At 40.1% G+C, this 26,625-nt stretch overlaps 3 protein-coding genes across 4 annotated transcripts in view; 2 read left to right on the forward strand and 1 right to left on the reverse strand.

Moving 5' to 3' along the window:
* Nucleotides 1–2,271: 2,271 nt before the first annotated feature.
* On the reverse strand, nucleotides 2,272–19,257 carry rabgef1 (RAB guanine nucleotide exchange factor (GEF) 1). The gene is made up of 10 exons (XM_085289665.1): nucleotides 19,172–19,257; nucleotides 14,540–17,262; nucleotides 12,632–12,814; nucleotides 12,229–12,425; nucleotides 10,460–10,623; nucleotides 10,272–10,353; nucleotides 10,000–10,132; nucleotides 9,425–9,516; nucleotides 7,135–7,391; nucleotides 2,272–5,144 (listed from the first exon to the last, which is right to left on the reverse strand). The coding sequence occupies exons 2-10, from the start codon at nucleotides 14,575–14,577 to the stop codon at nucleotides 4,734–4,736; spliced, it is 1,557 nt and encodes a 518-aa protein (XP_085145791.1). The 5' UTR covers nucleotides 14,578–17,262; nucleotides 19,172–19,257; the 3' UTR covers nucleotides 2,272–4,733.
* A 2,849-nt stretch (nucleotides 19,258–22,106) lies between these two features.
* Nucleotides 22,107–25,414, forward strand: LOC146566112 (uncharacterized). Its single transcript, XM_085287989.1, has 3 exons — nucleotides 22,107–22,453; nucleotides 23,990–24,292; nucleotides 24,525–25,414. The coding sequence occupies exons 1-3, from the start codon at nucleotides 22,142–22,144 to the stop codon at nucleotides 25,170–25,172; spliced, it is 1,263 nt and encodes a 420-aa protein (XP_085144115.1). The 5' UTR covers nucleotides 22,107–22,141; the 3' UTR covers nucleotides 25,173–25,414.
* Nucleotides 25,415–26,349: 935 nt separating this feature from the next.
* ttc3 (tetratricopeptide repeat domain 3) overlaps nucleotides 26,350–26,625 on the forward strand; it is a 30,538-nt gene continuing 30,262 nt past the window's right edge. For both annotated transcript variants that reach the window (XM_085289667.1, XM_085289668.1), the window contains exon 1: nucleotides 26,350–26,472. The gene's annotated coding sequence lies outside the window, so the exon portion shown is untranslated. The remainder of the gene's footprint in view (nucleotides 26,473–26,625) is intronic.

Raw genomic sequence — 26,625 nt, forward strand, 5'->3', positions numbered from 1 at the left:
TTTAAATCTGAGATCAAACTGGCAAAAGTAGAGGCTGGAGTCTTTTGTGCAAAAGTTAGCAAGCAACACAGTGGCAGGTGTAACTCGCTGCCCAGGTGTTTCCTTTTGAATCAGTTCTTCACAGCAGGTGAGAGCAGTGGGCGTCCAGCCTTCATTTCATTATTTCACATCTTTTCATCTTGCATCAGTTGGAGCCAGAAGGCTGCACGAAGACCAAAGAGCTGAACATGACAGAAAAACAACTTATCTGTAAGAAGAGGAAACAAAAAGTAAAGGATTGACATCAAGCTCAGAAAACAGAAAAGAAACTAGTGATGGACTTCAAAATAAACTGTATCCTCCAAGCTTTGAAGAATAACCACAAAACAAGTGTGACATTGACGGGGAGATTTTATAATGAAAAAGTTTGTGTTGTGCACCCAAAATTGGCCTTGAAGCAAAGTTATGAGACAGATGAGAGCATAAATGCAACCTTTGCCAAAGTCAGGGAAAGCCAACAGTGTGAAGAAAACCACAAAGTGCCCTTGACTCAAATCATTCCCGCTCCTCAGCGAAGCACACAGCAGCAAAAACCGTCATCCTCGACAGACTCGGATAATTCATTCTCACTGACAGAGGAACAGATGACAGCAGGGGGGAGCAGCAGGTGTTGTTTAGAAGTGTAAAGATTATTTTGGCAGGACCTTCATCCTGCAACAAGACAGTGACACCCACCCCCCAGCCACACCGAGGTGCAACCAAAGCTTTTATCAGCCTCAGTCTTAAATAAAGTGTCCACTTCAGGCTCCAGATTTAAACCCTACTGAACATTTTCTCTGCAGCAAAGGAGAGAGAAGGTAAACATCACTAGAAGGTGTTCTAAAACTTTTCCTTCTTTTGACATACATCTGTTCACTTGCACATGTGGAAAAGCTGACTTTGACCACAAACTGGCAACAAAACATAAGATTCGACTGTCCCGAGACAGTAAAATAATTTGTAGATGTACATTTAGGTAATTTAGGTAAATGCTTTTGATTTTGCAATATTAAAGTAAAAATAATGAGAAATGTAATTTTACTTTGAATTCAGATTTTAGGTTCATATTTCATGGTTAAATTAACCGTTTAGTTTCTGTTTACTGCAGCTCTAATTCTCACCACGACTACAAAAAAAGCACTGAGTTGCTGCCGTGTGATTGGCTGATTAGATATTTGCATTAAGGAGCAGATAAGGAGGTGTACAGTGTATTTCTGCTCCTGTTCACAGACTAGATAAAGTCTGGTGTGTTAAAATCATTGTTGTTGTTTTCCTAATAACATTTTTTGTGTGTAAAGTTATTCCTTTTACCTGATGATGGACAGCCTGTTTTTTAACCACACATACTGACACTGGCAGCTCGTTACCTGCAGTATGACCCATAATTAAAAGAGAATTTTATTTGTTTTTTTACTGTGTGAATTTTCTGGCGTTTAACGGTTCATCTAGCAGAGGCCACAGAAACAGAGACTGTTGTGGAGGGCTGCACCCATGAAGAAATATGAAGAGATAAAATTACTATTGAGCAGAACTGTGTTCAGCTCCACTGGAAAAACTAAATAACCAGCATTGTTATTTTATGCATTGCTAATACTAGGAACAAAAACTTAAACCCTGATCTCTGATACATGAGACCTCTGTAAAGGAAATTGCTGATAAATCTGAAACTGCACAAAAATAGCTGGATTTGGCCAAAATGATACAATTTTAAATTGATGTTTCTTTTGTTTTTAAATTGCCAAATTGTTCAATAAACACTCCAGATTTAACCATTAAATGATTACTTTTTGTAATCATTTAATGGTTCAGTCTTGACAGGGTTAATGCTTTTAACATTTTTGTGTACACGCCATCGGTGAGGTCTTTGTCAGTATGGTGGCTGTAAAACTATCCATCCATCCATCTATTCGCTTCCGCTTATCCTTTTCAGGGTCCCGGGGGGCGCTGGAGCCCATCCCAGCTGTCATAGGGCGAGAGGCAGGGTACACCCTGGACAGGTCGCCAGTCTGTCGCAGGGCGGCTGTAAAACTAACAATGATTTAAACCTCTGGCTCAGAATTCATTAACAATTTCAGCTGTTTTTATGTCCTATTATTTACAACAAATAACATTAAAAGTCAAAATTTCCTCACCGATTAAATTTTTATTTTTTTCAAAGTCACCCAGTGGGCCGTGCTGGACCCTTTGGTGGGCCTGTCATGGTCCCTGGGCCATATGTTTGACAACCCTGGAATAAGGAACAAGACCAAAACATTTGTTTTTGTTTTCTTTATTCCACTCAGAGAAAAAAAAACAAAAAATAAAAAAAAACAAAATAACATCATCCATCACTCCAATATTTATTAACTGTGCTAATTTTTTCATGTGATTCATCTGAAGTTTTCACTTTAATTTACTTAAAACTTTAGTTAAGTATTAGTTAAAGTTAAAGTAGCAGATTTACTTCACAAGTCTGGCTCATCACACATTGTTTTTCAATTTCAATTCAACAGATTTCATTATTTTTCATACACACTCAAAATATTTCAGTTACATCTTAAGGCATAAATCAATTTTTTAAAATCACAAACATATAAAATTTATATGAAATAGCTGGGAACTGTAGCTTAGAGTGAATAGTGAAATCGCATGGGACTAATTTCAGCTGTGGATTAATACACATTTGGCGCTGCTGCTACTGCCTGAACATGTCGCTCCGATATTAGAGCTCTGTGGCACAGAGAAAAAGAAATGTACAGCAAAAACCTTTTCAAGATCAAGCGGTTGTTACTGAGGATTAAACAAGCCACACGTGGCAAATGGAGATGCTTTTTGCAGCTGAGTAAATTTACAGTAATCACACATTTTATAGGCTTTTATACGATCCCTTTGCTTTTATTTCAGCGACTAGCAATGTTATTGGATTTGACAGTACTTAAAAGATCCTCAGTCAATAAATAAACACAGAAACAGGACCAGGAGTGATTTAAAGTGGCAGACACTGGACTGTTTTAACAATATACAGTACACAAAATGAGATTTAAAAAAAAAAAAAAAAAAAAATCTAAAATACATTAGTAATAGTATTTTTTATCATGTAACATGCGTATTTTTGCAATGGTTTGTTACTGAGGCCGGTATGTGGTGCAGAAAGCCAGACAAACACTGTAAATCTTTAAAAACAAATAAAAAAAAACCACACACAGTACAATATTGAAACATAAATTACACAAAACCTGAAGTGTGTATTCAGGGTAAATTCATGCTTGCAGGATAATTGTAAGCGGTTCTGTGTTAGAAATGTGTAAGACCTGAATTTCTTTTCTCCACAAAATGACAAACGTGAAACTGTCCTCAGACTAAAACATCGATCTGCAGGCCTGCAGATGTTTAAACTTCCACGGCAAAAAAAATTCAAGACTGTGGCAGATAACAATGGCAGCTGAAGGTGTTACAGGGAAACCGTAATTGCGCGCGCGCACACACACACACACACACACACACACACACACACACACACACACACACACACACACACACACACACACACACAGGTTTAACTGCAGTAGTCTGCTTTTTAATTTATTTCTCTTGCGGGATCGCTTTTTAGTGAAATAAAGAGTGAACATGTAAAGAAATGTGGGCAAACAAGCTTATCATTTAGGAGCTTATTTTGTCATTAATAAGAGCAAGATCAAAATCACAGCTGACAATAAGTGATAGTCGTCTGAAGCTGGTTGTTGTATTTGCGCACTTAAAATCTATTTTAATTGTTACGTAAATTTAGGTACGTTTATTTCATATCATATCATCATTTAGTACTAACACGAGTATTCTCTTCTCCAGCCTGTCAGCATCATCTGCCTGTAACAGCAGCTGGTGAGTTTAATATGTGCTATATTTTTGCCATTTCTTTCTCATAAATTTGTTTGTTTTTGGTTACATAATTACCTGTTATTTTTCATAAACATTTTTACAGCAAATTTGCTATTTTTTCCTTGCAAACTTGTCCAGTTTTTCTCATGAATTTCTTTCTTAAAACTCTTTTAAAAAATTGTTTTTTATTGACAATTTTTTCCTTGTAATTTGACCATTTATTTATGAGAAATTAGCCATTTCTTTTCCTCATAAGTTTTTAATGCAAACCAGCCTGTTTTTTCTCACCACTTTACAAAGTTTTTTTTCCCTAATAAATTTCCTATTTTCTTCTAAAATGACCCTTGACCACACCTTTTTTGATGAACCTACTAAATTTTGTTTCAAATTTATTTGTTTTTTCTTTGCTTTGTTTTGTCCATTTGGTGTTGAATAAAAGTGAACTGTGCAACATAACTGCAGAAACCTCGACAGCTAAAAGCCAAAACTGAGCTGCCAAATACAGTTCCTGCAGTTCCATAAATGGCCACATGAGGCAGTCTCATAAATGGAGACTGTCAGCATAAACTTCCATGTAAAATGCCCCAAAATACAACTAACTTATACAAAAAGAAATGTTCCATAGCTCATGCATCCCTTGTTAACAGTTGTACGTGGAGTGTGTTTTTATAGTTACAGTTATAATAATAATAATCAAATAAAAGCAGCTTCTCCCTGTAGCTCACCCCTCTCTCTTCCTTTTTCTGACTGAAATGACTTCACTTTAAATTTAAGGTGCAGAGGCTACTGGGAAACTCCCATTTTCAAAGTAAAGTACCTTCATGGCATGCGAAATGCTTCTTCTCCCTTTACTGACTTTACTACCCTGCGAACACCTGGGGGGTCAGCGGCGGCGGCAGGTTGTCGTTGTCTATGTTGTTGGCATCAATGGCAGAAACTGTGCAGGTCAGCGGATATTTTTCCAGGATGTCGTTCACCTCCCGCTGGACGCTCTCGGTCCAGGAGAGCAGGTCAGCCTGGAGGCTCTGAGCGGCCTCCATCACCTTCTCCTGCCGGCTGCTGATGGTCGACAGCTGCTCCAGATTGTGGTTGAGCTGGGCCAGGACAGGGTTGGTGGCAGCCACGCCAGCTCCTGGACCGGTGTGGGGCCACTCGCCCTCTGCGCTGCTGCATCTTGGCGAGGCTTGGCCCGACATGTAACGCTCAAACTCCTCCGGGGAGAGATTGAGAGACTGAGCGTCCAACTTCTCGATGAAGGCAGCTGCACAGCACTAAAAAATAAAAATTTATTAATTAATTTAAAAAAAAAAGAAAACCAACTGAAATCATGGATGATTTTCTGACAGCACGTCAAACTGAGTCACAGAGAGCCAGATGGCCTTATGTTACAAGGGTTAGTCCAACATTTTGGGGAACAAGAGTGCCATGACGTGACAGTTATGCTTCTCTAAAGAGTCACATAAACGTCTCTGCAGGCCTCATTTAAAGCCTGTTAGGATGCAGGTATAAGCACACATGAAAATTAAACCAACTCGGAAATATACTCACCGGCTACAATATCAGATACACCTGTTCAACCACTCGTTAATGCAAATATCTAATCGGCCAATCACATGGTATCAACTCAGTGCATTTAGGCATGTAGTCGACCTGCCAAGCATCATAATAAGGACAAAACATGACATAAGAGAAACTGAACGTGGCATGGTCGTTTGCCCGAATATTTCAGTAACAGATTATCTGCTGGGATTTTCCCACACAGCCAAAGGAAGCGGTCAGTTCTCTGGGAGAAAATGAGGAAGCCAGAGGTCAGAGGAGAATGACCAAACTCCTTTGAGCTGTTAGGAAGGCAACAATAACATAAATAACTACTCATTACGACCAAGATGTGCAGAAGAGCATCTTTAAATTTACAGCACATCACACCTTGAAGCAGATGGGCTACTGCAGCAGAAGACTACACCGGGTGTCGCTCCTATCAGCTAAGAATAGAAAACTGAGGCTACAATTCACACAGGATCACCAAAATTGGACAACAGAAGATTGGAAAAATGTTGCCTGGTCTGATGAATCTCGGTTTCTGCTGTAACACTTGGATTGTTCCTACTATGCCGTGAAGATGCAAGAATGGGATCCTAGCAAAGTATAACTAATAAAGTGGCCTTTGAGTGTGTTTGTTGTTCTGCTTAGCTTAGTGAGGAAGAGCTTGTGTGGCTCTGTCTGAAGGCCATGCGATTGCACCTATCAGTGCCTCTAAAACTGGCAGATAAGAAATAACCTTATATAATGCTTGTTTCTTTAAAAGAAAAAAAAAAAAGCAGATAGAGACATTTAAGCCCTTCAAATCTGAAAAATGTATTTGTCTATGACATAACACTCATTAAATACTCCATACTCCCACATATATTTGGATATTATTCATTAAGGGGTTTAATTACATTTGGACAAACTGTGCCGTCAGTAAAGGGAACTAAGTGCACGAATAGCTCAGCAAAGACAATAAAGAGGCGCTCCACATTCCCAGCATTTAAGGCACATCTTGAACAGTGGTCTTATGTTATGTAAATTAGCAGGTTTGCTAGGTTTGGTGTATTGATGTTTGTTAACATGTGTTGGCTGCTAAATAACCACTGAAATCTTTACTCTGATTTTACAGTTATAACACAAAACTTATTTCACTTTTCATTATCTGGATTTATCAATTTTTACTGTAAAATCTCTCAGAATCCTCCAAATTTAACTTTCAGAGACTCAAGTAAAAACTACAAATAAATAATTAATCCGTTCACAATAAAATCCAACAGGAAGAAGCAGAAATTTGTCACAGTTTAGAAGCTTTGACCAAAAAATGTTCATGCATAATGTTTGCCAATTTAGCTTAAGTATACAAAAACACATTAAATCGGCTTTTCTGCCACCTGAAGCAAACACACTTCTTAGGTAAAACAACACAAATCTATTCCTTATAATGAATCCTGGAAGGAAATTACCGACACTACAACTACACTTTTTTTTCTCTGTGCATTTTTTGTTAGTTTGGGTTTATTTACTCAATGCACTGAATTCTTTCAAGTAAAGCAGCTCAGACTCATTGCCTTTCTCGTGCATGATGTCATTGTGCTCTCATGAACAATCACCCCTCAAAATCTGTTGGTGAGGCAGGAGAAACACTATTACAGACATGTTAAACTACCCTCATTGGACCCCAGGTCATCAGCTTGAACAGGCTTTGAAGTAGGACAAGAAGAAAGAAAAACAGACCAGGTTGGTGAAGTAGTATCCATCCTCTCCGGTCATCAGCCTGCTGGGGTTGCAGAATCGGGTGATGTACTGGATGTTGGACTGAAGTCGTGGAGGATTAGCCTTCAACACGATGTAAATGAGCGCGGGGAGAAAGTCGTCGGCGGACGCCGGCTCGTTCTTGGTGATCCTAATAGCGCTGAAGATGTGTTTACTGCAGTGTGTGATGCAGGCCAGTTTGTCCCGAGGAACCCTCTTCGAATCCATCTCAATGATATCTGGAACAGACCAAGATTCGCTCATGAAGGCTGAAACAAAGAGCTAATCAGGTCACACGTTTATTAAGTAAAACTTATTTGTTCTGCTCTGGAGGTAAAATATATATAAGGATGATTTACAAATGACTTATTTCCATCCTGGCACTTAAAGAACATTATATATTCACAGCAGAGCGTCTGTCTTCACCATCTGCAGCACCAGACGTCGCACGGCGCTGCCAGATCAAATCCATTAGCAAGTTAAGCTCATTTCTACACATGAAGGATGGATGGAGCGACTGTTTGAAAGCCATACAGCTCAGTTTTAAAGACTACAAAGACAAGAAAAACCTCTTCAAAGGCAGACAAAAGGCTGCTTATTTCTCAAAGGAGAACATGGAACAAAGAGCAGATATACACTCTTTTTCCACAATATTAAGAACACCTGCCTGAAACAGCCTATGTCCCCTCTGGGTTACAAAAACCATCAGGAGGTGTCCTGTGGCTCATATCCGTTGGGATAGGACCCTGTAGATAGGCAGTGGCTGATAGGCTTAACTTAACTGTGTGAAACTGTCTCTGTTCTTTGGATTATTGAACTTTAGTAAATGATTAAACTTCAGATAAAAACTCACTAGGTTTACAAGAACAGCCAATCAACTGCAATGCACACAGCATTATTGCCTCAGGCCCAAGATGGAAAGGTTGCCAGCGTCATTAAAGGGGGCAAGTTTCACTGACCCTATCGCCCTTCTAGATGTGTGTGGATGCACTGAGCGGGCCAAAATGTTGTTTATTTGGAGTTTAAACAACAGAAATGGTTAAAATGTTCAATAAACTATATTTTCTGACATAATTTTGTAATATAATGTATACTTTATTTATCCCTGTATAGAAATTACTCTCTGCATTTAACCCATTCACTCTAGCGAAGCAGTGGGCAGCCAATCCAGCACCGAGGGAGCAGTGTGTAGGGACGGTACCTTGCTCAGGGGTACCTCAGGATAGCCATTCAGTGGATTTTAACCCCCGACCTTCAAACCACTCTACCTACTCAGCTATCCCTGCCCCTAATTTTGATAAATATTTGCAGACATTGATGTAAAGATGTGCACAGTCAGGATTTCTCAGTCTGCACCTTTTCCCATGCTGGATCACCTACAATTTTAATAAAAGACTCATAAATGGAGTAAATGAGTCAAACTAAATTTAAGTGAGTCTAAGCAGTGAAGGTGAACCCTCATGGACTGCTGGCACATCTGTGTGTGAAGTTATAGACATGTTATAAAAAAGCATAATTCACAGAGGTCAAAGCCATGTTTTGTAGGTGGCTGTAAATATGGTTTTTAACGCTGTTAACTTTTAAGATTTTAACATGGGAGTCTATGAGGACAGAGCCACTTTTGGAGCCAGCCTCAAGTGGCCATCAGAAGAACTGCAGTTTTTAGTTTGGGGTTCTAATTCACATTTTCAATCACTTTCAGTAGCAGGGTTTCAGACCGTCAAGGCCTTTGCCTTTGACTGCAACGGATCCCTACAGGAGAGATGGCCCATATTCAGGTGGATTTATACATTTCGCTTCTGGAGATGGATGGATTGCAATTCTGGGAGCTTGGAAGCTCTTCATTGTGTTTCTCGAGCTGTTCCTCAATATTTTTCTGCAGAATGGCGGGGTCTATTATCTTTCTGGGGTAGGCCACTGTCTTTAAAGGGTTGGGAGTCATTTCTAGGTTTCCAACAGCATGTACCAGGCGGGTGACAGATGTCCACTTGACTTCCAGCACCCAGTGACTCTGTGGTTTGTAACCATTTTCTGTACAATTTTACTTGGATTTTTAACTCCCCGAAACTGTTTTAATGAGGACACATTGTGTGTGGCAGAAACAAGTGAGGACAGCAGTGATACTCATGACCAATCATTTATCTGATGGAGTAAAACATTCACTCTTTTTTAACTCAGATTTTGGTCTCTGTGAAGTTCACGACAAAACTGCAAAACGACAGCACCGCTAGGATCAAGCGCAATCAAACAGCACGTCTGAGTGCTCGCTGACCTGTTATCGCTTTCACCACATTCTCAGAGACTTCCGGGATTTCTTCATCCATGGACACACAGAGCATCTGGATGGTCACCCAGTGCAAAGCCCTGCAACACAGAGAATCAGAATCAGAGACAAAAAAAAGGCATACAAACATTGTGTTCATTCACGTAAGCCTGACACTCTTATTTTTTGTATTTTGTGTGTCTACATATGATGTAACCATACACATTTGTTACAGTCACTTCGCTCCAGGGTGACAAACACATCAGACACGTGCAGTCAGCAGCTGCCACTGTGCTTCCAAATGTAAGAAAAACACAGCTAAAAATGGCTATTGTGTAATCAACTGCACAGACTCAGAAAGCATTCAGACTGAAGTTTTCACAGGCGGATGAAGATTAAAGGCGAGCGCTGTGCACTGAGGCTTTCTATTCACCAGGCACACACAGCTTACACATAAAAACCCCATGTTTGCACAAAATCTAATGCCAAAGCCAGGAAAATCCACAAAAATGACAATGTGACATAAAATATTATATTCTAAAAACACCAGGCTGTGCTGAGTTGTTCAGTCCAGGAAGAACCACCTTATCCTGTTCTGTGTGGCCAAGTCCTTCCTCTCGTCATCAGTGGTTTCTGGACAGAAAACGCTCTTGTACAGACGAGTCATGATGTACTTTTCCACTTGGTCCATCACCTGCTCCACAGACTCAGAGGAGCCTGGTGAACAAAGGCACATTAGAGCATATAAAATACTGCTTGTGCTGCCATCTAGTGGCTTCTCAGACTGTTTGCGTTGAGAATGTCTTAATGATTGTTTTAAATACTTGAGGTAAAGTTGCAACTTCTGCAATCCTACCTTTAAAGTGAGTCATCAGGCGGTCGGCCAAATTCTGGTAGAAATCTTGAACGCACTCTGACAGCTCATCGGCACCCAGGTCCTGTTGACAAAAGACCTTAGAAGGTTCTTCGCGTGGAAAGTCATGGAAACATTCAAAAGTAAACGACTGGTGTCATTGAGTCAATGAGCGTCAGAGTACGTCGCACCTTCTTGCTTGACATGTTCACGAGGAAGACTCGGCACTGCTTGTGGATCTCCCGGCCGGGCTTCTGGAGGTTTTTCAGGAAGTCCACAAAGTCTTTGGACACTTGGTCCGTATCGAAGCTTGCGTGGCGGCTGATGGACGGACTGGTTTTACCTTCTTGGGTTTCTAGTTAGGGAAAAAAAAAATCAAGTTTAAAATAAAACAATAATTCTCCCCCCAATAGGTGTATATGTGTAGGTACTTCAGATAAACATGTATTACTTACTCTCATCATAGGACACATAACTCCCTACGCAGCTGTCATGCCACTAAATAATTGCAAGAATTACCTCTTCAGAGCAAAATTTTTAAATTTCACAGCAAAACACCAAAAAATGTTTTTGTCATTTGTCACAAGTTATTATAAATGCTGTGCAACATCAAGTGTGGATGAAGGAGTGCCCCCCCTTACACCATCAGAGGAACTCAGGACACTTGTAATGTCCATTCACTGAACACTGTATTAAGTACAACTTAACTTAAAGAGATTAGACTGTGAATGGATGGAAGTAATTGGCAACAATACTCAGCTAGGCTGTGGGCTTTAGATGATGCACAGTTGGTACTAAGGAGCCCAAATGTGTGCCAAGAACATATCCCGGACACCGGACACATCCTGAACCACTGATACAGGGCTGGGTGGTTCATGCTTTCATGTTGTTTACACTAAATTCTGACCTTACCACACGCCACAGCAGAAATCAAGACTCACAGACCAGATAACATTTTTCCAATCTACTATTTTTAAAATTTTGGTTAACCTATGTGATTTGTAGCCTCAGCTTCCTGCTCTTAGCTGAGAGAAATGGCAGTCAAGGTGGTCTTCTGCTGCTGCTGCTGCAGCCTATCTGCTTCAAGGCTCCACATGCTGTGAGCTCAGAGATTCTCTTCTACAATAACTATTTGAGTGACTGTTGCCTTCTTATCAGCTCAAAGCACTCTGGCCATTCTCCTCTGACTTCCTGCAGGATTTTCTCCTTTTCAAACTATATTTGTTAAACCCTAGAGATGCTTCCAGCAGATCAGCAGGGTCTGAAATACTGGCTCATCTAGTACCAACAACCATCCCACGTTTAAAATCTTTTAAATCACCTTTCTTCATCCTTCTGATGCCTGGTTTGAACTTCAGTTGTTGTTATCCTCTGACCAACAACTGCATGATACCCCTAGAACAACAACATCTGTTTCCACCTTAAGATTTAAAAACAAAGGAAAGCTATAAACATTTAAATATTACTTTCAGGTTCTTTTAACTGAATGGACTGAGAAAAACAGCAATTCTCCTCAGCTTTGGCAGCCAAAGCAAACTAAGCTTTATGCAAACTAAGACATTTTTTAATGTGGCAAGCAGCTGGGTGCTCTGATGACAGGGGAAGAATATAGATGTTGTTCTTAGGACAGAAACCACTTTCTAAAGTCAGCATGTGCTTCCCGAAGTCTTCATTTTTCTTGAGACCTCCAGCTGTATATTAAACCACCACTGATGACTTATCATCAGTAACCATCCTCATTTGAAGAGCTGTTATCACCACAACCTTCCACCGTAATTTCTTTTTACAACCTCCTGCAGTTGCTTATTATTGGCATGGACGTGGTAAGACACTAACACCAATATACACCTAATCCCAACCCCTGACTATTTCAGGCTAAAGCATGCAGCTGCGAGTTGATCAACAAAACACTCACAAAGCACCCCAAGTGCACACACATTGATGTTAATGAATGTGATACCTTTTTTAGAAGCAGTTCGTGACGAAGGGCTGAAGAACTTCTTGACGGTGGTCACTTTCCGAGTCTTTTCATTGGTTTTCTTCTCCTCAAACTTGGAGAAGGGACCCAGCGAGGCATGTCCAGGCTGCGGGGGCGTTGTGGACTGAGTCTGCACACCGTGACTGCTGGCATACGCTGCCTCCTCCTCTCGTTGCAGCCTGGAACCAAGCAAAGTTGATTAGAGGGGAAACAATAAGCTTGCAATGAGCACGTCTGTTTCTTTTCAAATGAATGCACCTGGTGATTTATAAAGTGGTTCATTCATTAATGGAGCTATTTAGCACAATGTTCTGTGTTTCTGCTTTTAGCCTCTCTCACACTTTGCTTTCCTCTGGAGATGTTTGAGGACTGCTAAAGGTCTTACTTTTCTGCCAGTGCCCAGTCATCCTGGATCTGTTTCTGCCGTACCCGCTGGTACTCCTCCCTCCAGCACTTTGAGCACAGGCCCTGCCAGGCTGCGTTGCCATAGTAACCACATCCTTTTTTGCACAGCAGGTCTGATTGGTCCACATGTATCCCCCGTCGCTCCGTCCGCTGACTCATAATGCTGGACGACACGGGATGAAAAATTCATCATCTGATTTATTAGTGTGTTTGTATGCGCTGCTGGTCAGACCCATCTCCCCGCTGCTGCCTGCTTATGCAGCTCAGATTATTAAACAGTTTACACACACAGTTAAGGCAGGAATAACATGCCAGTCCAGCAGCGCTACACTAATAAAACTCTGCAATAAAAATGGAACGCTCTAATTATCGAGTTCTTTCGTAACACTCAGACACAGACTAAAATAAAAACAGTCTTAATACACACTCTTCGTAACTCAGTTTCACTTTGTCTTTCTCCTCTCCTTACTTCCTAGCATCCATGATTTCTTCCACCTTTTCCTGTATCTTAGTCCATCACAGGAAAGTTGAGAGAAGTCAAAGGATGAAAAGTTATTTTAGCACCCTCTGGTGAATTTTTGATAATTTACAGTTTCTATTTTTACCCATATATAATAACTTCTAAGCATTATTTTTAATTTTCTGTTTGATTAGTATTTGCTTATGCAATTAACCATAGACTGTATATAAAAGATGGACCTGAACCCTATGGCAGAGTGCCTTAAACCTGCAGCTCTTCTAACAGCCAGCATGACCTGCAATCTGTGTCTCAAACTCGTCTATCTAACAGTATTATTATTCATGATACAGAGAATAAAAGCCTTGACTTGGATGAATGCTAATTATTTTTTCACTGCAGTGTGGTTTCAGACCGTGCTTTGAAAAGATTTTCTATAACCGAGACTTTAAGTGGGGATTAGCTACTCAAGAGGTGTGACTAAAGGGACACATACCACATTTACCACTGTAACAACTTCCATGATGGATCTGAGTGACTATCAATGTGTCAAATGTCAGCATGTACACATTTCTGCTTGTTGTTTAAATAGTCAATGTATATTCGCACTAAGCAGCAGGCAACCATAATGGGGTTGGCGTTGGTGCCTGAGTTTGTATAGTAAAACATTCTGAACTTCTTAAGAAGTTCAGAATGTATCAGAATAATTAAAGTAAATATTCTGCATGTCACCTTGATGGGAATCAGTCTAAAATTGAGTTTCACTTTTAGGACCTGCGATCCTGACAGCAGATAAACCCTAACCTGCCTTTAATTCATGGCATTGTTCAAAAGAAACTTTGGTCTGTGACGCTGTAGAACACAAAGCCAGTTTCACTTGTTTATTACCTCTAACTATGACCTAAGAGTTACCTGCTCCCCAGTATGAAGATTTGCATGTCCTATTCATAGTTTTACAGCTCCAAGAGCAGCAGGTGAAAAACAAGCTTAGTCAGCATCTAATGCAGCGAAAGAATAGAGAATTATAAAGAACAAAATGTGAGAATACACAAGGAGGAAAGCCAGAAATCACTAGAAATACAAAAAGCTACACAGACGACACAACAAAGGAAAACTGAGAATAAAACTGAAATAAGATTAACTTGACTTGAACGAAGAAAGAGGAAGGCAGGGGAACGCCTAAAGTCAAAAGACAAACAGACGAGAGAAGGAGGAAGTGAATGAAAACACAAAATGGGAACTAGCTGAATACGACCCTCAGTTACAGGTAACTAAAGCTAACGAGTCTAAACAGATGTAAGAATACAGCGTAGCTCAAACCATAAACAGCCCAAAGAGCAGATCAGAAAATAAAAAAAAACACATTTAAACTTCTAGATACAAGTAACTAAATTAAAGCAACAACTCTACAAGCAGTAAATTAAGTACTACCTGGAGCAGTGTTTCCCAACCACTGTGCTGCAGCACATAGGTGTGCCATGAGAAATGATCAGGTGTGCTGTTTCCACCTGATTAGTGCTCTAAGCGACCGGCGTGAGTAATGGGCAGAACAATTACACCGTCTTCGACTAGAGGGAAGCACAACTGAAGAAGATGAAGAAGAAATTACATAATAGTCATGCTGTGAGTGAGACAGCACAGCGTGTAATAGCAATAGATAAATATTTGAAAAGAAAAAGTAGTCAATCTGACCTGGGTCCTGGAGAAATTCCGACCCAGATGAAGGCCTTTGCATGAGTAGCGGTCAAAAGAAAAACAAAAAGGTATACTGGAGACAAACCGAGTCAATTCCGCTATACCTGATGCGCAGGGGGAAAATGATCAATATGCTTTTTGTGATATTATTGTTTGGTGGTGTGCCGTGTGTATTTTCTAATGTGAAATATGTTCTGTGGCTCCAAAGGGTTGGGAAACACTGACCTAAAGCATAGATATACAGACGACCCACTCCAAAGGTGAACCTAAAATGCAAGGCTCTAATGACAGGTTCTCAGAATCAGTAAGAATCATGAGCTCCCAAAATGCAGGGAACACGACACTGCAGGCAAAAGATGGCTGCAAATGACAATATGCAGCAAAGTGGAAAAACACTCATCAAAGCAGGCTGTTTTGTTTGCTATGTAGGAATCTATTGTAGTGGAATATCTATTCATTCTTTCTTTTTTTTTTTAAACCAACTGCCTTTTGTTCTGTTGCTTTTTTGACATTATCTACTAAACTAGGCGGTGCTCACGCAAGGCAATCACACTTTTAAGGTTGTAGCACATAAACTTTGGAACAGCCTTTCTCAGCCTATCAGGTTCTATCAGGAATGTTAAACTTGCTAAAAACTCGTCTTCATAGGTTAGCTTTTCTTCATTACTGTCAGTTAAGTCAAATGGCACAGCAGGCCAAATAGCACTAAGTGGAAGTGGAATTTAATAATTTAACCAGTATTATTACATCTGATTGAATTACATCAGTCTGAAAACATGAGAATGAGAATATTGCACATATTACAGCAATTTTATTTGTTTCAGTTCTCACTTTGTTCAATTTAACTTCATAATTATTCTATAAATGTTGCATGAACAGCAGTAATAAATGATAATGGGATTGCTGTGTTTCCTGAATTATTTCTGCATAGGAAATAATTCTTTGGGTTTTTTTTCGTTTAGCAGATGATGCAAATACAGAAACTACTACAAACTAAATTAAAACTAAAGTGAAACACGTGAACTCACACAGAACCTAGCTGAAACTAAGAAGATGTAAAAGCAAAGATTTTAATAATAAAAATTAAAACTAATGAAAAATGCAGTGTTCGAGTCCTCTGAGCAAGCATTCAAATACATCAGAATTACTGTTACCTATGATGTCATGTACTCAATTATCTATATTAGTCTAAGCATCCACTGGATTATTGTTGGTGGTGATGTTTTCCTCCAGTTCACAGTTATCCTATCCGGTTGTTCAGTCTGACGTCACTAGCCGTGTCTGGACCTAAACTCCGCTGCACGTCCATATATCAAACGATCACTATGGCATTACTGAGAGTTGAAAAACTGTCTAAAGTCTTTCATCTTTAATAAAATGATCAGCGTTCTGCTCTACCAGGTGTAACAATTGAGTTTAACATCCAGGCATCCATGAAAACGGAATTTATGACATTTAACGGAGTTAGAAGTTAGCAGGGAGTTAGCTCGCTAGCTTCTATCTAAATACAATATAGCATGTCCTGACTGCGGGGTTTTGGAAACAAATTAAAACGTACAGCTCTGTTATCACTTCCAGCATAAATGAAGACAGAAAACTAAACAGCAGTGACGTTTGTAGGGTTACTGAAGTTGGGCTAGCTGGTATATAATGATGTGCTGCGTGACCGCTAGCGACACAGCTACGTTAGCATAATATAAACAAGCTAACTTTTTTTCCACTCGATAAAAGTTACCGTGAGTGTTCTCGGTGGTCAGGAACAAATGTAATCGCATGGCAGGATGCTGTAAAAGGACCAAACTTCAGCCAGGAGAACAACTGAGATAATCCATCCACAATACGAGGTTAGTCATTCATATACTGCTGCATGGGCTGGGCTGTAGTTACATCCTAAGGTTTTAAAAACTGAGCTTAAATAAATGATTAGCGGTAATAAAAGCCGAGGGAGATCAACAGTGATCACTGACTGTTTTAGGAGCTTTTTGAGATCAAATAGAAGAAAATGCATAACATTAAACATGTTAACAACACAAAAGCCATATTAAACGCAGACTACTTTAGACCCGGAAGTAGGATCCGTCGCGTCATCACTGAACAACCGGATAGCGCTCTGAGGAAGTACAAACACCATAGGAACATAGTAACAACTGCCAATATCCCCGGATTATTGGACAGGCCCAGAATACATGATCCCCAATGAACCTGCAGCTCCTCCAATCTTTATCTGATGCTGAGACCTGAGAGTCTCTAAAAACTAATTTATTCTTCCAATCAAAATTTTTCCCATAGATTACTACTAATACCTTTGTGACAATTCATACACATGTCCACCCGGGCGCTGTCCTCAGTGGACACACTTAATCCAAGCTCGGGGTCTAAGGAGCTGGAAAGAAAAGCGTCTGGACTTCTCTAAGTTGCTTGAAGACGTTTCACCTCTCATCCAAGAAGCTTCTTCAGTTCTAGGGTCAAATGGTGGAGAGTCCCAGATTAAAGCCCTATGCGAGTGTCCCCCCAAGACAGACATGGGCCCCCTGTTGATCCTCTACTGAATCACAGGAGTCCAGGTGTGAAAATGGGTGTAGGTCACAGTCAGCTAAGGTTTCAGGTGAACCCGCTGTGAAACCTAGCCCCACCCTATCATTAATCCAAGCTCCCACTTTTCTTTTATATTGAGGCTGTTTTCTATTTATAGCACATCACACATGTAAGTGTCCCAAGTCCCAAGTTGAAAGTGTGTGTGTGTACACACAAATTAATAAATCATATTGACCTACTAATAAGAATGAGTACTTTAACTCTTTAAGTATATTTTGATGCTAAGACTGATTAGCAGGGTGTGACTTTTACTGGACTTCTTATTGCACGATCTGATATCGTGGTATTGGTGTTGTTCCCAGATCAACATAGTAAATGTTGTTCCAGGATCAACATTGCAAGTGACCAATCAGAATGTTGTGACGTCATACTTTTGCGACTTCAGGAAAAACCGCCATAAAACAAAAAACTGTACTTAAGCTGCGAGAAACCGCCTCTGTCCGCTGATCAACGGACCCTGACCCTAACCCTTTAATAAACGCTAAGCAGAATTGATATTGTCCTTGCAACACTGGAATTTCATAAATGCACGAATGGCTTGGCACGCCAAAGAATAACGTCACAACAATGAGATTAGTCACTTGCAATATTGATCTTGGAACAACATTTACTATGTTGTTCCAGGATCAACACCAACGCGACGATATCAGATCATCCACTTCTTATTCAAGACAAAACAATGTTTAAACTCTTCTGCAGGACACAGGGCTGCAGCGGTTTCCACATCTGTTTTTCTCCTGATCAAGCATTTTGATTTGCTGTGGGCCCCCCACTGCCGTGATCCTGGGCGCTGCCCTGTCCATTACAACCATAAGAGGGCCATGAACGCTCTTGCAACTCCCGACACCCCCCAGCTGCTTCTTTGTTCCAGCTTCCAAAAGACGGTTTGTTAGTATTAGTATTTATTTATTTATTGTCATTGTCAAGAACAATGAAATTGCGTTTGGGGCTTCCATACAACCCAAAAAAAAAGAAGAAAATAATAAATACCCCTTAAAACCCAAGTGTACATATTTAACCCAGTGTGACTCCAATGCAATAAGACAATCCTTAGCAATAATGTTCGTAGAAATTCAGACAAAGACCTGAGAAACATGACAAAATACAACAATGCAACCCATTCAATATTATTGTACTGTGAGATATGATATCAGATATGATAGTTATCTATTTAAGAAAGAGGGGGGGGGGCAGGAGGGGGAAGAGAATAAAGATATGATGCACCAATGCAGACCAGTTCATTGCTATTAAGAAGTTGGATATGGTTATTGTCCGTGAGAGGGGGGCAGAGAGTTCAGGAGCCTCACAGCCTGTGGATACAGGCTGTTGGCCAGTCTGGATGTTCTGGCCTGTATAGACCTGTACCTTCTCCCTGAGGGCAGCTGTAGCTGGAACCGTTATTACGTTCCAGCTACAGCTTCAGGGCAGATTTAAAGCTCCCGAGCAGTTCAAACAGTGAAGAATGACCCGCCTTATGAAAATGTTTCGCTACCCTGTATTTTTGTATCACCCAAATCTCTCACGGGTGGTCGATTTAGCTAAGATCAGACCGTCGCAAATACACACAAAACAAGTTTCAGCCCTCCTTCAAGTCCTTAAAGCTTTCAATCAGGTTTCCCTTTCAATTTTTCTGGAGTCTGGAGGTCATCGAGCAGCCAGTCCAGCTGTGTTTTAACGGCCGTCGCAGGAAAATAAGGCAGCTAAATAAAAATATTACTTGTTTTGTTACTTTTTGAACACGCCGTGTGCCCGCTGTGCCGATCAGGTACTCACCTGTTTGTGATTTCACTGTCCAGGAGCTGGAAACAGACCTCCGCCTCCGATGCGTTTGTGCCCGGTATGCTGACCAGACCGTGAGGGTCCGGACGACTACGTCATCACGCAGACAACACGGAAGTCCGGCAGCTACGCGATATCTCATTTTAACTACCCAGAGCGGAAGTAGAAACGTACAAGACTCTCCTAACCAAGGATTGTGGTTAGAGTGCCTTCGGTTTCAGATGGAGGACTTATTTTAAAGGATGGGTTATTGTTGTCATATTGATGAACAGGCTGAGATCATACACAATATGCAGTTTCGACTTTCTCACTTTTCGCGCACCCATTGACTCTCTCGTCCTTACATGTTCATTGTAATTTACACCTCCCAGAAGAAAGGCGCAAAACCTTCACATAAAGTGTTCTTGTAAGTTAACAACAGATCTGAAACTAAACATTTTGAACTTGGCAGACCCCTGGGGTACACGTCTGAAACCGTTTACATTCATGTTTACAACAGTTTCCTCAAAGCGCGTTAAGGCAACTGTTGTTGTGATTTGGAGCTCTAAAAATAAAATTGAATAGAATATGAATTCAATATAGAAACGAGACTCTGCATGCTTGTGGAACTGTTATGTATAATTTGTCTGGAAGAAAGCTTCTTCTCTCGAAAAAGTACATCATAACATCTGAGCAAACCGCACGACTTCTTGGACGTCGTGGGGTTTCTTGGCCAAACCATTGAAGATGTTTGGCCATAATGTACAGCACCATATTTGGAGAAAACCACAGCATTTCAATGCAAAGCTCTTATACTGTTCCTCTGTTATCTCACTTCCCATTTTATTTTGGTATGGGAAGTGAGATAACAGACGATCTCTCTTCCACTTTGTCCTCAATTTTATTTCTAATGTCTCATTGTCTTTGATTAGTTTCACCTGTCCGTTGTTCTCCAGCTGTGCTTCATCGTCCGGATTAACCTTAAGTGTTTTCTGTGATTATTAATAGCCCTTAATTCCCCCTTGCCAGTGTCTTAATTTACCCTGCTTGTTGTTCTTGTGTGTCCCTACTCAACAGTCATGCTTTTGCCCTGGAGAAGTGTATTTCGGACTTTTACCTTTGATCTTTAATAAAGGTTTGTTTTTTTGTTTATCTTGTTTACTTTGGAGTCCTGCATTTGGGTTCTGGACTGCACAGAGTACCATAAAAACTTTAAACTCAAGACTTTGAATATTATAAACGGAAAGACTGAAGAGAAATTTAATGTACGGACTGTATAGAGAAAGTATGCTGTTCATTCTGTATATGAAAAATATAAACAGAATCTTGAGGAGCTTAAACAAATGGGCAAGAGTTTGTTGTCACTTTCCTAGGCCCAGCCAAGAAGTGCTGTTAGCTAAATATTAGGACTGAAAAATGAGCTTGGTGGTCTTTGGTATGGTCTTTTATTTGAGCCTCAGACTTTGCCGAAGGGCAGCACAGTAAATTCATCCCAGTGAACCTTGTTTATTGACATCGAGGTTAATGATCAGTGTCTGTGTCTAAATGTCGATCTAATTACAAAAGAGCTCAGATTTTGATTACGTTTATTTATTGACCTTTAAATAAACCTGGCACTTCTGACTTCTGGAAGGCTAGATTTAAGTTTATCAAAGCTCTCAGGCATTTTATCATTTTCAGCACTTTCAAACAAAGCAGTCAGGTACAAGGAATTTAAAAATATTTGTCTTGAAAAAGAGAAAAAGAGACCCAATCTGAAGCTAAAACAAGACCAGATGGACAGAAAAATAAAGCCTTATCAGACTCCAACAGTGAGATAAACACGGCATGACATCCACTTAAGTAATCTAATCTATTAAAGAATATTAATGAGATATTGGTATAAAGCACAGCAGGATGATGTCATAACAAAATGAAATTATTGGCTTATATGCTTTAACCACATGGATGGTAGAGGGTTACCTAGGCCCCCACTTTCGGTGGGGATGCCCTGACAGGCATTTAATAAATATTACTCTACTCCTCTACTGCTGCCATGTCTTCTTCTGTCCCTCATTTGTCCAGGTTCCACAAGTGTTTTTAGGGACACAGTGCACACCATAGGATATGAGCTAACAGATCTTGTGGAATCACCTTGCTAGTCCAAAAATACAATTTATCCCTGTCAAATGTCAAATCTTTGGAATTTCTTGTAGATTCAACTAAAGAAATGTGAACAAAGTTGTTTTTTTTTTTTGAAGGAAGCAAAATGTTAAGAAATGAGATACAGTATACTGTGTGTATGTAGATAAAAGAGAAACAGCTCAAGCAGAACATTATATACAGAAAAATCACATTTAAAGTAACTTATTCTTTTTATACTGAATTTATACCTCAGCTCTTCAAAAGACACAAAAACCTCAGAGTTTTGATCATACAAATCTTAGATACAAACCATGAGAGGTATGGACTCCTTGCTTCTCTCCTTTTTGCCCCAGCAATAAAATCTATGAAAGATTTTTGACTTCAGTGATTGACTGAACATGATGAGAGTGATCTGACTACTGAGGTGAACCAGACTCAAAATCTTCAAGGATGAAGGGAAGTGAAACCAACCCACTGTTATGCTTCTCTTTAAGGGTACAGAAACTGCTTTCTTTGTAGAAATATAAATAGTTTGATGCTAAAATGAGCACCAAACCACCTGCTTCTGCTGTTCCACTCCTACTTCTGCACATTTAGAGACAGGAAATTAAAAAGCACACAAGAGAGTCACTGTTTGACTCAAACAGCTTTGCACCAACATAAAAAAGCTTTTTGTGCAGCTACATGTATGTGTGTAAAAACCTTGTTTTATTTGAGCAAATGGTTCGCTCATTAGTGTTTTTGCTCATGAGTTCTTTTATAGGACTGGCCGTGCTGATAACATCCTTCGGACTGGGTCAAATAAACACACAGTGGGTTAGAAACACTGATAACACTGAGCACACACAGACAGATTCAGCCATGATCCTGACGGGCCGCAGTTTGTGTCTTCCTTCTCGAGCCACCGTCCAGGAGCTCTTCTCGGTGGCTCAGGATGCCAGTATCATCCCTGATATCTCCTTGGATCCTGTTCTCACCACCTTCCTGTCGCTGGATTCGTCAGCAGCGTTGCAGCATCAGTACAACTTCTTACAGCGGAGCATGAGCATGGAGCAGCAGAGCACGTTCAACCTCAACCTGACGGCGAAGCTGGGGGGCAGCAGGGTAACCTGTGGAGGAGTGGGGGTTGTTGCTCTGGCTCTGTCCATGCTTTTTGATCAGGTTGCTCAACAGGTATGTAAAACTGTTGCATTTTGTCTAATGTTAGTGTGAGATTATTTTTTATTATCATCACTTTCCCCCCTCTTTGCTGTGTCTGTGTTCCCACTTTCACTTTACATCCTGTTTTAGTTTGAAGGTCCAATCTTCATGTGGTTTTGTTGCCTTTTTACTTCCTACACTACCCCCAATATTATACCTTTTACATCCTTCTGTCTCTTTGGTATATCATCCTTTCTCATTTCACTGTTTGTACAACTATAGAACCCTCCTTCCACCACAAAACTTTATTTTATTCATATATTTTTTTATGTCATACATAATTACAAATGTTGACTTCCTAAATGGAACTTCTGACTCGAAAACAAGAAAATGAAATGAAATTTTGAGGTATTAAGTCAAAATTTTAGGTTTTGTTTTTAGGATTATAGTTTAACATTTTCAGTTTTGTTTTGCCCACCATAAATAAATAAATACATAAAATGAAAAACATTTTATTTTGGGTTAGGACATCTTAGTTGGACAGTAGTGCAATATGTGACCATTGCACTTTAGAAATGGCTCATGATCAAAGTAGCTATTCATTTTACTTGAATTTCTTCCTTCCTAAAAACTGTCCCTACATCTAGTTTCTTACCTCTTACCCTGAGCACACAGGGGAAAAGGGGAAGCGCCAGTTGTTTTAAGAGATTTGATCAGGCAATCCCATGTCAGTAATAAAAATGAACCACTGGGCTGCTATCAGTGCTTGTAGGGTGGGTGCACAGCAGCCGGCCTGCAGCATGTTTAGTTATATCGAAAAAGAAAAAACAACTATATTGACCCATTGGGCAAATGGCCGGTATGCCCGATTAACAGTCCAGCCTGGCTTCAGCCACCCAGCCCATGACCCTAAAGTGCATAAGTGGAAGAAAATGGACCGCAGACTAAACAGGGAGTGAGCAGAGGACTAACCAACCTTATGTGCTTGATAGTGTAATTAGATTACTTACATGAGTTAGCTATAAATATACTGGCAGTGGTTTAATGGTCTTGCAGCAGGAAGGTTCTGTTCTAAAACCTGTGGCATCTCCAAAGGGACAAACATTCAAATTCTGGGGCTTACATCTACTTTTGGAGAGTATTTTTATTTCCCTCCTGCACCAGATGTCTCAATTCCTAAAAGATATCTTGAGGACGAAGGAGAGTGATTGTGGATAGAGTTGTATCCTCTATGGAAGCTCCTTTTCTAAGCATTTGGAGAATGTGTGTCACTCTTTGCTCAAATGATGACTGCCATGCAGATACTTTGGTGTCATTTCACTCTGTTAGAAACCTCTCTAAGCAAAATGGACTACTGGAACGTACCCAAGGAGTCACAAATTCATGAAATAAAAAAGCCTTGTGTTTTTTCCCATTTTCCCTCTTTCTGGCTCTCTGTGTTTGGAGTTATGAGGTGTCTTTCTTTAATGTCTGAAGTACTCTATTGACACAAATACTACCTCATTTTCTGTCCGTGTTTGGGCCAGCGTGACAGTTTGTGTTATAAACTGTGCTTCGTATTCCAAACAGGTCCGAGCACAAGGATCAACAGAGGGTCCCTCGTTAACTCAACCATCCCGGCTTAAGAGGATTTTTGGCATCAGCAGCTCATCGAGAATCGGCTGGATTATCCACAGCTTCCTCACCCTTATCCCAGGCATCGCCAACAACCAGGATCAGATGGCTGAGACCACAGAGCTCTACGATAACTGGCTGAAATTTGAGCTTCTCGACCATTATGATAGGATGACCACAAGGAAGAGAATGAGTTCAGCGTCGATGCAGCAGTGGCTGACAGGAGCTGCAATTCACCTGCACATGAGAATCCACCAGGTCAGAACAGATAGATGAAAACACGTCCAGCTCAGGTTATGATAGTATGTGTTTACTCTAGTGCATCGGTACGCCTCTACATTGTAAAATCTGCTTCGTATGTAGGTAAGTGTTTACATCCCATATTGTAGGTTCTTTCTCTCCCTTTAGATGATGGCACAAAACCAAAGCTACAGAGAGCTTTGAGTGGGAGGTATTGAGTTGATTTTAAAGCACTTTCCTCTTCCCACAGGCCCGTCTGCAGTCTGTGCCATTAGGATCAGTTGAATCAATGCGCATTTCTTATAAGACGGGGTTAGGTCACCTGGTTCGGGGCTATACAGCCTACCTACGCGCAAACATCCAGGAGACTCCAGCTCCTGGTCCACAAAAACCAAGAACCAATGCTGCCAACAGACCTAAACATGCTAACACATCTACTATAACCAATATGACATGCTCCAACAGCCTCCTTGTTAATGGTAGCCAGGTTGGTCCAAGTAATAAATCTGCCACACCCAGTTCAACTGCAGGAATTAACAGAGGCTGTAAAACTGATGAAGCAGGTGGAGACTTTGGATTTAATGTCCTAAATGGAAGCAATGACACCACGATGACAGGAGACACCCTCTACACTTCATCCAGATACAGCAGGACGGAGGATGGCAGCATGCTTGGACTGTTAGTCATCGAGCCCTCGAGAAACGTGAGTCACAGTGTGCAGCATCACCCCTGTGAGTCTCCAGCCATACAAGAAGCTCTGGTGACTCGAATAATCAACGTGCAGGACCTGGAGAGCAACGGAAATTTTTTCCTGTATGCTGACGGAGTTTTTCAGAGCCTGCTAAGGCAGAGGGATGACTTCGAACTGAGGACAAATGAGACAAAAACAAATATCTGATTAGTCAGCCACAAAAACTAACACAACATTGTTACAGCCAGAAAAGCACAATTGTGTTTCCTATTTTCTACCAGTGTATTAAACTGGGTCAGTTACCACATATATAAGACCCTTTCAATACAAATTTCGCATGAACAGTATGAAATTTTTCACATAATTTAGGAAACAAATGAAAGTGTTTTCTTCAAATCGTCATCAAATGTCAAATGTCATTTCAAATTTAAACAGACCCTAATAAAAAACCTCACATTTGGAAAAAAGAACTAGTGACAGTTCTTAAATGGTATTGATTATTTTTCACAATAATGCAAACACAAACTATGTAAAATACTTTGAACATAAAATTCATAAAATTCTTAATCATAAAAACTATGGAAATGCAATTTTAATTCAGCTCTATTGCTGGATTGAGTAAACATGACAAGTTGTACCACAAAAGCAAAACTATTAGATACTAGTAGATAGTGTAATCCAAAGAGAAGACAATAAAAAATATAGCACACATTGTAATAAATGAAACTGAGACTAACCTAAACAAAACGTAACATTGTATACGAGAAAATTAAACTGAAACTTAACATTTAATTAGAATTAAAACTGAACTTCAATGAGCAGTTTCCCGCTGGAGACTACCTGAAATGAAACTGAACTAAAAACAAAACTTAACAATTAATAATAATAAACGCAAATAAAACTGAAAAAGATAGTGTGAAATTTCATTATCATTTACTGAGTTACTTTATTTTTAACGTAATTTGTTTACCTAAAAATATAAATTAATAACAGCGCGTACATCTGTGGAGGGGCATCACTACTCCAATTGTACAGTTGTAGTTCAGCTCCGGATGCAGCAGGAGGCGCTATTCAACAGTGAATAGTAGTGAACGCAGCTAAACGGGTAAAATGATTTTTCTCTCCTTCTAGACAAAAAAAGTGCACATTTTAGTTTAGTTTATGTAAGCATAGTATTCATAATATTATTATAATATCATGACCGGTTTTGCTTGTAAGACGCTATGATTCAGCTAATGCTAATTTCCCTAACAGGTATTTTATTACAAAAAATTATTTTTAAAATAATTATATTTAATTTCGTAAGCTCTTTCACCAAATCAGGAAAAAAAACCAAACAAACCCTGAAATAACAAAAATGTTTGTTGCAGGAAATTTACGCAATTCATTCGCGGGATCCGCCTACTTTGACGCATGCGTGTGTTAACCGCGCCTTCATTTCCGTACACTAGCATGAACAGGAGCAACGAGGGTTACTGTGAAGCATCCATACAGCAGTTATCATAAGGTACGTGTTTGAATTTCTGCTGTTTGTTATTTGTCCATAATATTTTATTTCCCCCCCCCAGTAAAAAAACAACACCCAGCTACACTACGAGGCTGGCTGAGGCTGATGCTGGGAGGTGTCGCGCTAAAACAAAGTAGGAGAAAAAGTGTCAAA

This window comes from Mchenga conophoros, linkage group LG10, assembly GCF_057382185.1.
Source record: "Mchenga conophoros isolate Kocher_MC1m ecotype Shallow Benthic linkage group LG10, M_conophoros_male_GT1.1, whole genome shotgun sequence".
NCBI lineage: Eukaryota > Metazoa > Chordata > Actinopteri > Cichliformes > Cichlidae > Mchenga > Mchenga conophoros.

Excerpts from the sequence above, each read along its gene's own strand:
- rabgef1 (XM_085289665.1), bottom strand. The coding sequence starts at position 14,577 with ATGTGCTGCAGCACAGTGGTTGGGAAACACTGCTCCAG. Across the intron at positions 12,815-14,539 it reads GTTGGGAAACACTGCTCCAG|CATTATGAGTCAGCGGACGG; the intron begins GTAGTACTTAAT and ends CGTGTCGTCCAG. Across the intron at positions 9,517-9,999 it reads GCCACACAGAACAGGATAAG|GGCTTTGCACTGGGTGACCA; the intron begins GTGGTTCTTCCT and ends TCTGTGTTGCAG.
- LOC146566112 (XM_085287989.1), top strand. The coding sequence starts at position 22,142 with ATGATCCTGACGGGCCGCAGTTTGTGTCTTCCTTCTCGAGCCACCGTC. Across the intron at positions 22,454-23,989 it reads TTGATCAGGTTGCTCAACAG|GTCCGAGCACAAGGATCAAC; the intron begins GTATGTAAAACT and ends TATTCCAAACAG. Across the intron at positions 24,293-24,524 it reads TGCACATGAGAATCCACCAG|GCCCGTCTGCAGTCTGTGCC; the intron begins GTCAGAACAGAT and ends CTCTTCCCACAG.